Source organism: Loxodonta africana, chromosome 16 (genome assembly GCF_030014295.1).
Source record: "Loxodonta africana isolate mLoxAfr1 chromosome 16, mLoxAfr1.hap2, whole genome shotgun sequence".
NCBI lineage: Eukaryota > Metazoa > Chordata > Mammalia > Proboscidea > Elephantidae > Loxodonta > Loxodonta africana.
Genome location: NC_087357.1, coordinates 4,141,582 through 4,156,502, shown reverse-complemented (window position 1 = coordinate 4,156,502; position 14,921 = coordinate 4,141,582). Strand labels below are relative to the sequence as shown.

General features: G+C 48.3%; 1 protein-coding gene across 6 annotated transcripts in view; it reads left to right on the top strand.

Annotated features, from left to right (window-relative positions):
* PPP2R2D (protein phosphatase 2 regulatory subunit Bdelta) overlaps positions 1 to 14,112 on the top strand; it is a 54,559-nt gene extending 40,447 nt beyond the window's left edge. For 5 of the 6 annotated variants that reach the window (XM_064269161.1, XM_064269158.1, XM_064269160.1 and 2 more), the window contains 5 exons: positions 666 to 843; positions 5,232 to 5,396; positions 7,209 to 7,378; positions 7,453 to 7,544; positions 12,380 to 14,112. In XM_064269161.1, coding sequence (XP_064125231.1) covers positions 666 to 843; positions 5,232 to 5,396; positions 7,209 to 7,378; positions 7,453 to 7,544; positions 12,380 to 12,659 — 885 coding nt within the window. In that variant the 3' untranslated portion in view covers positions 12,660 to 14,112. The remainder of the gene's footprint in view (positions 1 to 665; positions 844 to 5,231; positions 5,397 to 7,208; positions 7,379 to 7,452; positions 7,545 to 12,379) is intronic. The other variant, XM_064269157.1, reaches the window with a different exon arrangement.
* Positions 14,113 to 14,921: the final 809 nt, after the last annotated feature.

Here is a 14,921-nt window from a genome sequence, read left to right as displayed (position 1 = left end):
ACTTGTACGAAGATGTGGGGCTTTTGCCTTTTACTTTGCATACCCTTTTATTGAAGTGTAATACACAGGCAAAAACGTGCATGTGCCAGGTAAGTGAACAGCTCTGAATTTTCTGACTGAACACACCCACACAGCCAGCACCCAGAGCAGTTCATGGAGCAGTGTCAGCATACGGGGTCCCTCCTGTGCACTCTTCCTGTCACTGCCCTCCCCAAGGTTCCATTGTGTCCTGTTGAGAAGCAGCCCACCCATGATGGAAGCTAGGATGTTGGTGGTCCCTGGAACTTGCCTGGCCCTCACTCTTTGAGGCCGTCAGGCTGAGAGGAGAAAGGGAGGAGGCTGGGCCGAAGCCCTGAAAGACTTTGCTGTCTCGGGCCTCAGTGTGGCCCACGGGGAGCAGGTGGTCTGGGTGCCAGCTCATCTGTCCTCAACAAGATAGTGTCAGCTTCAGCCATGGGAGCTGGGGGAGGCACCCAGCCCAGAGAGAGTATCACCCTTTGTAGCCTTTTCACAACCCTGCCACCTGGTTACTATGGGTATTGCCTATAGAGAGCTGTCACTGAACTGTGAAAACAGATGTGTTCCTTTTTGTTATCTACTGTGAGTGTTCTCTTTTTATGCTGTTCTGGTCTTTGTTTTGAATTCCTATTTCCTTCCATTTCTAGGTCCCCATATTGAAGCCCATGGACCTTATGGTAGAAGCAAGTCCTCGACGAATTTTTGCAAATGCTCACACATATCATATAAATTCCATTTCAGTAAATAGTGATCATGAAACGTATCTTTCTGCAGATGACCTGAGAATTAATCTGTGGCATTTAGAAATCACTGATAGAAGTTTTAGTATCCTTCGTCAGATGGGTATCTTGGCATTTTTCTTAGGGTTGTTTTTCTGATGGTTAATTTTCCTTTGCATTACACTCCTGCACGTCAGATTCTCTTCTTTTAAATGTGGTTTTACTACATGATAACCAAACTAAACCCACTGCTGTCAAGTTGATTCCGACTTCAGCAACCCTGTGGGACAGAGTACAACTCCATGGGGTTTCCAGGGCTGTAATCTTTATGGATGCAGCCTGCCACATGTTTCTCCTGTGGAGCAGCTAGTAGGTTCAAAGTGCTGTCGTTTTGGTTAGCAGCCGAGCGTTTAACCACTGTGCCACCAGGGCTCCGGTCTGCTACATGACGGCTGGTGATATAAGTTCTCTGCAATTTAAAGTGTCGATCACTAGAAACACAAACTTCTTTATGCCTTTGGAAAAGGTCTCTGTGTAATGGGACACTCTGAAGTCCAGAGCCTCCATTGGCCGCTTGGGCCATTGAAATAGTATATATTTGAAAATTCAGCATGGGCATGTTTGTGTGTTTGTTTCTTGATTTGTTAATACCTAACAGAAAATACTGGCTTAGATTAGAATGGAGCATTATTTCCCAACCTGGAAAGTGACTGATGTTGGGGAAACCGTGTTTTAGAAGATGATACATTTAAGGAACGGTCAAGGAAAATTTCATCATTTTTAACGTTTTAAGATAGTGGTATCATTTTTAAGATAGGAATCTGAATATGACTGGCTGATCACAGATTTTTTTTTTTTTAATTGACTTGTCCAGAAAATAAAAGAGCCCTATGATATGTGCATATCAAGTAGCTTCAGCCAGATTTTCCCATATTTTGGAATTAGATGAATTAACCATGTGGTGAGATCTGGTGAGGACTGGGCAGGTACTTTTCCTTTCCATTAGTCACATAAAATCTCAGGAAATGAAGTGTGTATGGCTTCTTCAAATTCTAGCATTTCACACTAAATTTTGATTATTTGGAGTCCCTTTACTTGATTTGGTCACTTCATTTATTTATTTCCATCCTCTGTGTAGCTGTTGATAGCTGAAAGAAGTCCAGTCTTGGTGAGTTCTAGGCTGTGATTGCTTTTGAGAGAATCTGTGCTGCTGGGCTGACCTGCTTCTGGCTGTGACAGTTCTCTTTTTCCCTTGACTTTGAAAAGCTTCCCAATTGAAGTGGTTTATACCCATGACCCGTTTTCTCTGTAATCTCCTAGGCCTCTGTTTTGTAGTTATCCTTTCTGATAATATGTAACCATTTTAAGCAAAACTCAGATAATACAGAGAAAGGAAAACTTCCCCTCCTTAATTCCACCCCGGAGGAAACCCTTACTACCAGTATGATGCATCCTCTTCTGCCCTGGTTATGTAAGCAGGCTCACCGTCTGCACAGTGGCAGCAGAGTGTGTGGCACTCGTGGGACCTGAGCCCCGTGACCTTGGCAGGATCCTAGGTCTCTGAGCCTTTTTCCTCATTCATTGTAATGGGCCCGGGAGGCACTGTAAAGATTCAGTGAGGCGCTGGATGCAGACCTCTTTGCACAAGGCCTGCTAGGTGGAAGGAGCCCCGATTATCAGTCTCTGGTTTTCATTAGTGTATAGTGGCATCCTCCTATCAGTTGTTCACTTTGTAACCACGTAAGCTATTTCACACAGGTTTTGTTATTTTAATTACTACTATATGGAGTTACTTTGTTGCCAGTTTAGCCCTGTGGGTAAGCACAGCTCCAGTGAAGGACATGCATACAAGTCTTTGTGCACACATGTTGGAATAAACCCCAAGAACTCAGGTTGGATTGAAGGGTGTACAGTTAACGTTTTGATCCGTATTCTGGGGTTGGTGGCTTCTGTCTGGTGGGCCACTGATCTCTCAGGCAGGCTGTGAGTGCTTGTTTTCAGCAGAGCACTGCGTCTCTCAGAAAAACTTCCCAGATTTATGAGGCTAAAAATGAGACCATTTTTCATTTTTTTGATTATTGCAGAATTAGAATATCTTTTCATTAATGTCCATTTTTGTGAGTTGCTTTTTACCGTCCATAGTCATTTTCTTTTCCCTGCTGGGATGCTCTTTTTTTGCCTAATGACTGGTCAGAGAACTCTGATACATCAAGGGTTTTCTCATGCAGTTGTATCTTTTGTTGCCTTTTTTGTTTTAATCTTTTGCCCCTGTGATCATGCCTCAAGTGACCTTCCTATAACCTGGATTATGAAACACATTTTGATGTATCTGTTAAAACTTTTAAATACCTTTTGTCCATTTACATGTGGAGATGGGACCTGGTTGCCCTCTGCACAGCCCCTCCTGTCAGGGCCTCTTGTCCTGTGGCCACTCCCTGCTCTGTAGATGATAATGCTGCTTGAGTCCGTCCTCCATCCCCATCGTGGGCGAGGCGTTCTGGGTCAGCCTCTCGGCACCACTGGCCACACGTAGAAAGGCAGGCCCGCCCTTTTGAATAAGGTAGTGTCTTTAATTATTTTAACACAGTAGATAGAAAAGAATCTTTAGCAACATGTAGGATGCCCTTCTCGTCAGCCAGTTGAAGAAACATGACCATGACCTCTGCCCCGCCACTTCCCTTCTCCCATCCGCTGACTGCTATGAGGACAGTGGGACATCTGCCTTGTCAGCATGACGTTGTCAGACGTGATTCGGACAGTCCGCTGGTTGTGAGGTGGGGTCTCAGGGCTGCCTTTCCATTTCTCGTATTTCTGGTGCAGTTGAGTGTCTTTTCATAGGTGCTACCCTCCCGGTGCTGTGAAGTGCATATTCAGGGAAGGGTGGAAAGGAAGGCAACACTGGGATTAGAGGAAGGAACCTTTTGGGATGACTAGTCTAGTGAGGAGCCCTGGTGGTGCAGTGGTTAAGAGCTTAGCTGCTAACCGAAAGGTCGGCAGTTCAAATCCACCAGCCGCTCCTGGGAAACCTTATGGGGCAGTTCTGCTCTGTCCCGTAGAGTCACTATGAGTCGTGATGGACAGCAACGGGTTTGGTTCGGGTTTGTTAGTCTGGTGAGAGATTACGAGCTCTTCAACTATATACATCAGTGGCCAAGGAATGGAGAGAAAATGGATGTCGCTGGCCAAGGGGTCCCTTTGGGTGAGGCAGTCAGCCCTGGATGATGAAGGCCCCTTGACCCATTATTCTCTTGGTGCGGGTCAGTGCTGTACAAGCCCTGGCAGTCTCACTCAGCTTGGCTTCCTCATACCATGCTGGGCACCATGTCCTTCCAGGGCGCTCCACCAGACATTCACAGCCCTCTTCACACCAGCCATCCGGGTGCAGACCCCTGGTCTCACCAGGTGAGTGTGCGGCTCAGATGGCAGTCACACCCAGCTGTGCTGGTGGTGGTCTCCTCTGAGAGCACTGATGTCTGTGATCTCCAGTCTCTGGATGGTCGTTCGGCCTCAGCCTTGCTGTTTCCTCATGAGCCATCGCCATTGAATGCTCTGCTGGCTCTCCCTGGGGGGGTCCCTGCCCCATGGGTGGCAGCCTCACTGTTCCCTCCCAGCTCTACCCATCCCTCAACTCAGGGAGACCTCCGGGCTCTGGGCTCCCTGAGTCTGCACAGCACCCACGCTGGGGCAGTTGTAGGGCTCACCTCGTATGTCCTGTCTCCTCAGGGTCACTCACCGTCTGGTGTCCAGTGGCCTGCACCCTAGTCCTGTAGAGTGTGTCTGGTTTTTAGTTGTTTCAGGGGGAGGCATCTGATCCCTACACTTCCAACTTGGCCAAAGTGGGCTTCTGCCCAGTCTTGTTTCTCTAGTGAGTAGTTTCTTTATGTAGTTTTCTCTTGGGCTTTAGGGGCATTGTTTATTGTTTTGTTTTGGGGGAGAGGCTGGGGGTGGTTTGTGTGAGCAGTGGTTGAAAATAGCTTGTCTTAGAAGTAAAGATCTAAGGTTAGTACCCAGGGTTTTGTGAGGCAACCTGCTGGGCTGACACTGTCCTGACCACTGAGACAGGCTCTTGATGTCAGAGAACTGAGAAAGCAAAGTCGTTTGGAACTTGAGGTATTCTTGTGTTTGTAATTATTCATGGATTGGAGTAGGGGCTTTTGGCGGCGAGTGCTTGCTTTTCTCACACATTAGCAGCATTGGAGTCAGTGAGTGAGGTTCTCGTAGAGCGTAGTCGTAGCAGTAAGATCAGAGCGGTGTGTGTTCTCTCTGGTTCTGGCGCCCCAGTCAGCCAGTTACTGCGATCTCATTAATGCTTCATTGTAAATCCTGTACTGGATACTCGTCTGGAATACGGTATGTGTAATCCGCATCGGAGAGATTTAAAGCTTGACATCTCGCCTCTTAAACCTCACGTGCGTGGATTATCTCATGTCTGCTTCTTGATTGAATGTGCACTGATTACAAAGCCAGTCCTTTTTGCCTTAACGACACACCCAGACATCGTGGACATCAAGCCTGCTAACATGGAGGAGCTGACGGAGGTGATCACGGCAGCCGGGTTCCACCCGCACCAGTGCAACGTCTTTGTTTACAGCAGCAGCAAAGGCACCATCCGCTTGTGTGACATGCGCTCCTCAGCCCTGTGTGACAGACACTCCAAGTGTAAGTGCTGGTGGTGCCCCTGTAGCTCATGGAGTCCCGGCTTTCTAGGCCCTGAGCTGCTCCGGAGACTGCAGGCTTCTTCCTGTGAGAGGGCCTGCATTGGTCTGTGACCAGGTATGGCCCTTGCTCACAAGGAGAGCAGCTGTCCTGGCTCCTGTGTGTCCACCTCTGTAGACTCAGGTTGTAGTGGGTGGGTCCTTCCACCTTCATCAGGTTCTGACGAAGAGCCTTGGTGACCTCTGCCTTTGTGCATTGGGCCCTGGGCTGAGGCTGCCAGGACACGGCCCACCTGTGAGTGCCCAGCTTTCAGAGCAGTGAGCTCTGTGCAGTGAGCTGTGCCCTGAGGTGAGAGATTGGGCTTTCAATCCACGGAGCCCTGGGTTCGGTCAGCCCTTCCAGGTGAGGAAAGGCTTCCTTTTTTTTTTTTCAAAGACGGATGAGACTGGCACGACTTCATAGAAGCTTCTAGTCTGTCTGTGGTGGCCTCTGTAGCCTGAGCCTGGAGATGTCCCTGCAGCACCCCAGGCACAGCTGTCCTGCCTGAGAGAGCAGACGCATGAGTGCCAATGGGGTGGACACCACGCGGTGTGGTCAGTGTCCCAGGGTGTGTCCAGAGCTCACGGACAGGAGCGTGTAGCCAGCGCTCAAGCTTGTGCCTTGTCTTTTTTTTTTTTTTTGAGATTGAAGTGTGTTTTTAAAAATTCTGTACTCCTTGTATAGTCCGTGCAGTGAAGAATAAGTCTTTCTCTGGCCTATGTCATTCAACACCCTTGAATAAACTTCAGGTAGCAGAGTAGCTTCATTGTCAGCAAAGTACTTGATTTGAGTGAGTGCTTGTAATGGCTTGCTTCAAAAATAGCTTCAAACACAGAGGCAAACAAACATACAGGTTCTTGCATTTAAAGAAAGCTAAGGCTGCTTGAAAGGAAGTGCACGTCTCCTCAGCTGAAGGTCCCTAGGCGGCAGATGTGTCATGGTGTCAGGGACCCAGTGGCCCATGGGGCACCTCCGTAATGGGTGCAGGCACAGCCTGGGCCAGTTACTGTTGAGAAGGCAAGGGAGGAAGAGGCCTTCTCTGCCCAGGAGGCATCTAGAATCTTTCTTAACAGCACTTGGGTTGTGTTACAGAAGATCATTACTATTGGTAAGACAGACAGAACTCCTTTTTCCTGACTGGCTTGACAGGTGGGACCATCCAGGTGTTGAGTCAGGATCACAGCTTTCCCAGGTGGAGCTGGCAGTCTTTCCTATTGACCCACTGACCCCTGCCCGTTTCCTGGGGCCCAAGAGCGCCCAGCCTGCATCATCACGTTGCCACTACCGTCTTAACGGCTGACCTGGGCGCTCCTAGGACATGCAGCATATGTGTGGTAGCCGTGTCTGATTAGACCCATGGCTGGGGCAGGACCCCGCTGACCTGGGCCTAGGTGCGCTTAGGACATGAGACATGAGCGTGGTGACCGTGTCTGGTTAGAGCTGAGGATCTTGACCAGGGGCCTCCTCAGAACACCGTGGGGAACCTGTCAGGCCCCCCTGTGGAGACACCGATGCAGAATCAGTGAGCTTTGGGGATCTGTGTTTCTGCTGCCTGCCCTTTGTCAATAGCCACGGAGCTAGAACGTCTTGTCTAAAACTCCAAACTATGGAAATAGAAGACTGTCAGCAAACGGTTTTTTAAGTCACCAGTGTTCCCTCTTTGGTACAGGTAGTTTACCAGTGTCCCAGGGTCTCTGAAAGTCCAGATCCTCCTTGGATGTTAAATGAGTTCTATGACTGTTACAGAAGCTGAAAATGTCTCATTTTGTTTTTCAGTTTTTGAAGAGCCCGAAGACCCCAGCAGTCGGTCCTTCTTCTCAGAAATCATCTCCTCCATCTCGGACGTGAACTTCAGTCACAGCGGCCGCTACATGATGACCAGAGACTACTTGTCCGTGAAGGTATGGGACCTCAACATGGAGAACAGGCCTGTGGAGACGTACCAGGTAAGGCTGGACGCTGGGGGCTGCGTGGCGTCTTGTGTTTAGTCTTTTCTAACCTTGCATGTAATTTTTTAAAGGTTCACGAATATCTCCGAAGCAAGCTTTGTTCTCTGTATGAGAATGACTGCATCTTTGACAAGTTTGAGTGCTGCTGGAACGGCTCTGACAGGTGAGGTGCGCGCAGTCAGGAGCAGTCACCCAGCGTCTGCCTGTTCCCTGCACTGACAGGTGAGGTGCGTGCAGTCAGGAGCAGTCACCCAGCGTCTGCCTGTTCCTTGCACTGACAGATGAGGTGCACGCAGTCAGGAGCAGTCACCCAGAGTTTGCCTTTTTCCTGCACTGACAGGTGAGGTGCACGCACTCAGGTGCAGTCACCCAGGGTCTGCCTGTTTCCTGCACTGACAGGTGAGGTGCGCACGGTCAGGACCAGTCACCCAGGGTCTGCCTGTTTCTGCACTGACAGGTGAGGTGCGCCCAGTCAGGAGCTGTCACCCAGAGTAGTTTGCCTGTCTCCTGCAGGGATCCGCAGAGACCTCCATGTCGTGTCAGAGGGGCAGGGCAAGAGGGAGGAGGCTGGATGGTCCAGAGATGCAGGGACCGATACTGATAGATGGTCATTTCCAAGCCTCGTGTTTGTATGTGTGTGTGTGCGATGACAGCGTTGAGGTGTCTGAAGAAACGTCTCTCCTTACCTGTACGTCCTGCGTTTAGACAGGAGCATGCTATGAGGGATGTGTTGGCTGTTTGTAAAATGCTTGCCAAGTGATTTTATTATTATTTTTTATTATGCCCAGCATAAGGGAGAAGGGAGAAACAGGGAAGTTACTGTTTATTTGGAGTGGCCATATTTCAGTGTTTCTCTGGTTTGGAAGGAAAGAGAAGAAGGTCCTCAGTTTTCTGGCTGCCAGCCATGGAGACGGGGTGGGGCCGGCCTCGGGTGCTAGGCTTAGTTTCTGGCATGATAGTTCTTGATGCCGTGGTGCTTTATCTTGTGGGCATTTTTTAAAGGTGGTAAGACTGCTAGTGCTGCTGAGAGTTAGAGACTGTGGAAGGGAGGTTATCTTGCACCGTGGTTAACTAGAACTTGGAGCCATGTGGCAGCGGTGCCCTCGTCCAGAGTTCACGTGGACAGAGGACACCTGCTGCTGGCAGATACGTGCACGTATCCTCTGGGCAGAGCTGAGCTCACCAGTAAGTGAGGGGAGTTCACAGTGGCCACAAGTGGAGAGGCCACAAGGATGGAGTGGTACACGAGCCTGGGAGCCCTGGGCCACCCAGGGCAGTGGCACACACCAGGTACCTGCTGCCTTGCATGATGGGGCAGGAGGCATCGTCCCTGGGACTCTGGCTTCTGAGAAAGCACTCAGAGGAAAATGTGTTTGTCCGAGGCCTTGGATTGGGGAGATGCAGCCCCTGAGGTTCTAAGCAGGAGCCTGTGCTTGTGTTTGCTGGGACAAGAGGCACCTCCAGGTGGGCAGTGCTGTGAGCAGCTGGAAGAACAAAGGTGTCCCCAGGCCTGGGTAGAGACAGAGGACTTTACTTCCTGTAACCATGGTACAGCAAGACGCTGGCCTCTGCTTCCCAAGCCACACGGGGTGTCATGGAGCGGCCCAGGTAGGTGCTCTGTAGGCAGTAGGGTTTGTGTAGCAGCTGACTCATACGGCACTTGGTCATAGTGAGAGCAGACCCGCCCACCCTCTGTCCACAGGGAGACATCTCTCTCCTCGTCACTCACTGCAAACACAGGCAAAGAGCAACCTCCGGCCTGGGTTCCTGCCACACCAGCCAGAACACACTTGGCGTTTGGCCGTGGGGATTTTTTCTCAAAGCACACCTGGCACCAGGACTTCCAGATGGGCTCAGTTGCCCATTACCAAGCATGTGTAGAAAAAGCTGCCATGAGCAGACTAGCAAGAATATTAGATATCAAGATCATAAGTTACAGAATATGAAGTAGGAATGCGTGAAATTTTTACAGGTTAAGTGAAGGAACCAAAAACCTGAGCAGGGAACCACAGACCATTAAAAATGACCTCAGAGATGTGGAAAAGCCACAGAACTGAGAGAACTGAAAGTACAACAGTTTAACATTACAGTGTGGCTTTAGCAGGGGAGCCTAGTGTAGCTGAAGAGATCCTGAAATACTGAGCTGGAAGAGAGAGCAGAAGAAATTATCAGAATGCAGCCCAGGAAGCCAGAGATGGGAAAGAGAAAAGGTCAAGGAACATGGAGGATGGGGTGGGATATAATGGGCATCCCTGTGGAGAGAAATAATCCAGAAGTAGAGAATTGTGGGGAAAAAAGTAGTATTTAAAGTATGGGGACCGGGGTAGAATTCTCACCTTCCACGCGAGAGACCAAGGTTCCATTCCAGGTCAGTGCACCTCATGCATACCCACCACCCATCTCACTGGAGGCTTGTTGCTGTGATGCTGAGCAGTTTTTAGTGGAACTTCCAGACTAAGACCAGGAAGAAAGGCCTGGAGACCTACTTCTGAAAATCAGCTGATGAAAACCGTACGAATCACAACAGTATGATCGATCCCATTGTACGTGGGGTCGTCATGAGTTGGGGGCTGACTAGACAGCAGGTGCCAACAGTGGTAATGCCTGGGATCAAGAGGCAGTCGTTTGAACAGAACAAGGGGATACTTCATGGTTTAAAGTCTGGAAAGGTGTGCGTCAGAGTTGTATTCTTTCACCATGCCTATTCAATCTGTATGCTGAACAAATAATCTGAGAAGCTGGACTATATGAAGAAGAACAGGGCGTCAGGACTGGAGGAAGACTCCTTAATGACCTGAGTTATGCAGATGACACAACCTTGCTTGATGAAAGTGAAGAGGACTTGAAGCAGTTAGTGATGAAGATCAAAGACTATAGCCTTCAGTATGGATTACACCTCAACATAAAAATCCTCACAACTGAGCCAGTAACCAACATTGTGATAAATAGAGAAAAATTTGAAGATGTCAAGGATTTCATTTTACTTGGATCTACAGTCAATACCATGGAAACACCAGCCAAGAAATCAAACGATGCATCGTGTTTGGCAAATCTTCTGCGAAAGACCTCTAAGTGTTAAAAAGCAAAGATGTCACTTTGAGGACTAAGGTGGGCCTAACCCAAGCCATGGTGTTTAAGTCACTTCATATGCATGTGAAAGCTGGACAGTGAATAAAGAAGACCGAAGGAGAATTGATGCCTTTGAGTTCTGGTGTTGGTGAAGAATATTGAATATATCATAGACTGTCAAAAGAACAAACAAATCTGTCTTGAAAGAAGTACAACCAGAATGCTCCTTAGAAGCAAGGATGCGAGACTAAGTCTCACATACTTTGGACATGTTGGCAGAAGGGATCAGTCCCTAAAGGACATCATGCTTGGTAAAGTCTAGGGTCAGTGGAAAAGAAGACCCTCAACGAGACGTATGTACTGACACAGTGGGCTCAAGCATAACAATGATTGTAAGGGTGGTGCAGGACCAGGCAGTGTTTCATTCTGTCGTGCATGGTGTCACTATGAGTTGGAACCAACTCGACGGCACCTAACAACAGCAATGCCTGGGAATGCCCACATCTGATGGAAGACTGAGACATGGGGTCAGGAAGCAAGACCCACCATGCACACCGTACTGACACTGCAGGCGCCACAGGCAATGGGAAGGTCTTCAGGTAGCCAGAGGAGAGAAGACAAGTGGTCTCCGGAGAACGTGCATGTAGACCGAGTGTAGGCTTCTTGGCAGCAACAGGGAAGCCAGACACAGTATAATGGTGTCTTCGTCTTGCTAAGAGAAAGTGGCTTTCAGCCTCAAATTTGAGAATGGGGGTGTGATAAAAGTCTTTTCAGGCCAAAAACAGAATGTGCCATGAACAGGAAGCTCCTGAAAGGAACCGCTGAGGGATATATTTCCAGGAGAAGGAAAGCAACTGGAGAAAGGGCCTGAGACAAGACAGAACAGTGAGTGAAGATGTGGTTAGAGCTGAGGAGATGTCGGCTGCAAACCCATGTTGAGTCATCTGGGGGAGGGGCGTGGGGCAGAAATTGGCCATCGCTCACACCATACTTAAACTGGTGTTTAAAGACCAGAAGACCTGATGGGAGAGCATCTTTATGAAAGTGAAGGGTTGGCCAAACAGGGCATAAAAATCCCCAAGAATGAAGAGAAATGTTGAGGAGTTCAACCACGTTAAGAATTTTTTACTTATTTATATTGAAATAAAGCATGAAAGTCAAACCCACATAAGTAAACGTAATTTAAAAAGGGGTAAGTTTCCAGCATCTGTAAAGAATTACAAACAACTAAGAAAATGGCAGAAAACCACTAAAAAATAGCAAACACCATGAATAGAAATAGAAAAACAAACAGATTTCAACAGTGCTCGTCCTTATTAGTAATCAGCAAATTAAAGCCACAACGATGCTATCCCATACCTGTCAGCATGGTGACAATGTTGGGAGGGCGTGGGGTGCGGCTGGCGGCAGCCAGTCAGGTGACAGTGTCATGTAGGTTCCTTTTTTCAGAAGTGCACTGATGTTGTTAAAAGGATGAATGCCTTGTCTTTCCCCTTCCTGTGCTGTGGTACTTCCTTTTACCGACATGATTTTGTGTGTGTGGATTCAAGACAAGATTTTCAAAGCGTTTTTCTTCTGACACGTTATTTGTTTTCATTCGTCATTGCCAAAAATACTTTTGCTGTACAGTGAATAAAACAAAACCCATTGCCGTCGAGTCGATTCCGACTCATAGTGACACTATAGGAGAGAGTAGAACTGCCCATAGGGTTTCCAGGAACCATCTGGTGGGTTCAAACTGCTGACCTTTTGGTTAGCAGCCTGAGCTCTTAACCACTGCGCCACCAGTGGCGGAGGGATGAAAAACGACCCGCTCTGGGAGTTCGATACTCTGGGTACAGCACCATGGGAAGTGTAGGATTTGAATACTTGTGGCTTGAATTCTTCGTCACTTAGAGAAATGTCACTCTTTTCTCTTGTTTTGAACAGTGCTATTATGACTGGATCCTACAACAACTTCTTTAGGATGTTTGATAGGAACACACGGAGGGATATTACACTGGAAGCGTCACGAGAGAACAGCAAACCTCGAGCTGTCCTAAAGCCTCGGAAGGTGTGTACAGGTGGCAAGAGAAAGAAAGATGAGATTAGTGTTGACAGTCTGGACTTCAACAAGAAGATTCTTCACACCGCCTGGCACCCCGTGGAGAACGTTATTGCTGTAGCCGCCACCAATAACTTGTACATATTCCAGGACAAAATCAACTAGCGAGCCTCGTTGGAGGACCATGGCCCATCTTCCTAGTCAGCCGCTGCTTTCTGCCAGAGAAAAGGCGCTGTTTCCCCTCCGTTCCGGACGGGACAGTGATGCACCTACTCTTCCCTCTGTGGGCGAGGAGAGCAGGGCCCGGGGCTCCGCCCACAGTTCTGTCTTCAGTGAGGTGACGCAGTGTTGCCCAGAGGAAACCCACTCGAGGCAGAACTAAGGGACGGTGCTCAATAAAGGCCATCGTTCAAAATAAACGTATTTATTTACGTCCGTGCCTGTCTTTCCAGTTTATAGACCCAAAAGCTAACGTTCAGGAGAAAAGTTTTCAAATATTTCTTTTTCTCTCCTCCTCCTCCCTCTCTCCGCCATCACATTCAGGCCTTCGAGCACACGTGGTGTGCCGTCTGTCCACAGGCTGTGTCTTCCGGCCTCTGAGTTCACACGGGTTTACCCTGACCTCAGGTTCAGGCCTGGGTGGGTGACAGCGGCGGCCACACACCTGCTCACATGCTGTACCTGCTGTCACACTCTGAGTGGCCACTTAATAAAAACAGCCAACTGCAGAGAGCATTTTTAAATCCAAACACAAGTAACGCCTGTGTTTGCTTCCACTGCATATGATGAAATTATGCAGAGTTATTCTCTGGGACAATTTGGAAAACTTCATTCTTAATTGGCAAAATGGTGAAATATGTGGAGTATTTCAAATTTTAAATGCCTCTGCCCCAAAACTGCCGTGACTTCATCTCTGCAGAAGTAGTATATTTGATACACCAGGGAAGGTAAAGCCTTCACAGGGGTCGCCTCTGAACAAGAAAGCTGCGAGAGATGAAAACAGAACTGCTGCTCTGAGTTAACACCCAGTCTGCAGTGTGCGCAGGTTCACTGCAACGGAATGCTCTCATGCTTTCTTTTTAAAAAGTACTTTGGAGGGAGACTAGACTTTTTAAGTGTTGCTAAAATTACATGCACGCAGAATTCCGTATTGCGTAGCTACCAGCCAAGTCCAGCAGTTAGAGCTGTGGGGTGCCACCAGTACCTTGGTGGTTGATTTTAAAAGTGAAATCTCTGATACCCAAAATTACAGCAGTGTCACTGTGCTGAGTGATGGCATCCCAGTCACGCTGGTGGGCCTCCAGGGAGGGGGAGGGGCTTGCACATTGCAGGGCCAGGACAAAACGCTCCCCACTGCCCTGACTAATGTTGATAGAAGACCCACATGAAGCTAGAAAATTGAGACTCGAAAAGGACATTTATTTTCATTTAAAAGGCATTCTATTATGTATCAGTTGTGACACAGGTTACAGGTTTTGGGGTATGGAATGGAATTATTTAAGCATCAGCCCTGGTCCTTCACAAAATAACAAAAAATAGTTCTAGTAAAATGGGATTGTATATATTTGTTCAACTATTTTGGCCAGAAAGTTGAATAAATTTTAAATGTTTAACTGGATGTGCACTGTGTATTTGGACAGCTTTTTCTGCCTTTCTTTTAGGACGTATTTCTCAGTAAAAAAAACAGGTGGCTCCAGGTCCCCTCCTTTGCGGGTCAGGGTGCACACATGCCCTGGGGCCTCAACTGATCTGGAGTCCCTGCGGGGCAAGGCCCGGGGGTCGAAGGCTCCGGGCAGCACCGCACGGCTTGTGTGTGTGCATCTCGGAGCCCACGTTTCCTTAGGGGCTCGGAGGTGTTCCAGTTGTTGGCGAGACTGCAGGACTCGTTTCCAAGGAATATGTGCTTTTAACAGGCATTTAGACATTTTCGGAAACTCTGGTGGCGTAGTGGTTAAGTGCTACCACTGCTAACCAAAGGGTCGGCAGTTTGAATCCGCCAGGCGCTGCTTGGAAGCTCTATGAGGCAGTTCTGCTCTGTTCTGTAGGGTCCTATGAGTTGGAATCAACTAAGCGGCCCTGGGTTTGGTCTTGGTAGACACTTTCCATCTTGTTCTTTTTCTCTTTTGTTTCTGATTCCATGTAAGCCTTTTTCCCACCCAATGAGAAGTAAAAGCCTGTGGTTTTCAGCTTGTATGGCTTCCCATTTTGCATGTAAGCACATTTATGAAATACTTGTCACTTTTCTTGTTCTAAAACTTTCTGCTTTGCTCCTGTTCAAAGCTGGAGAATTTGCATTTGTCCGCTTCTGAACGTGAATTCTGTCGTGTTTTCCTTAGGCAGTGTCCTGTGCCCTGTGTTACAGGAAGCTTTCCTGGGCACTGGGTTGGCGCCTTGACAGATGAGTAAGCTTGGACTCGTGAACATCAG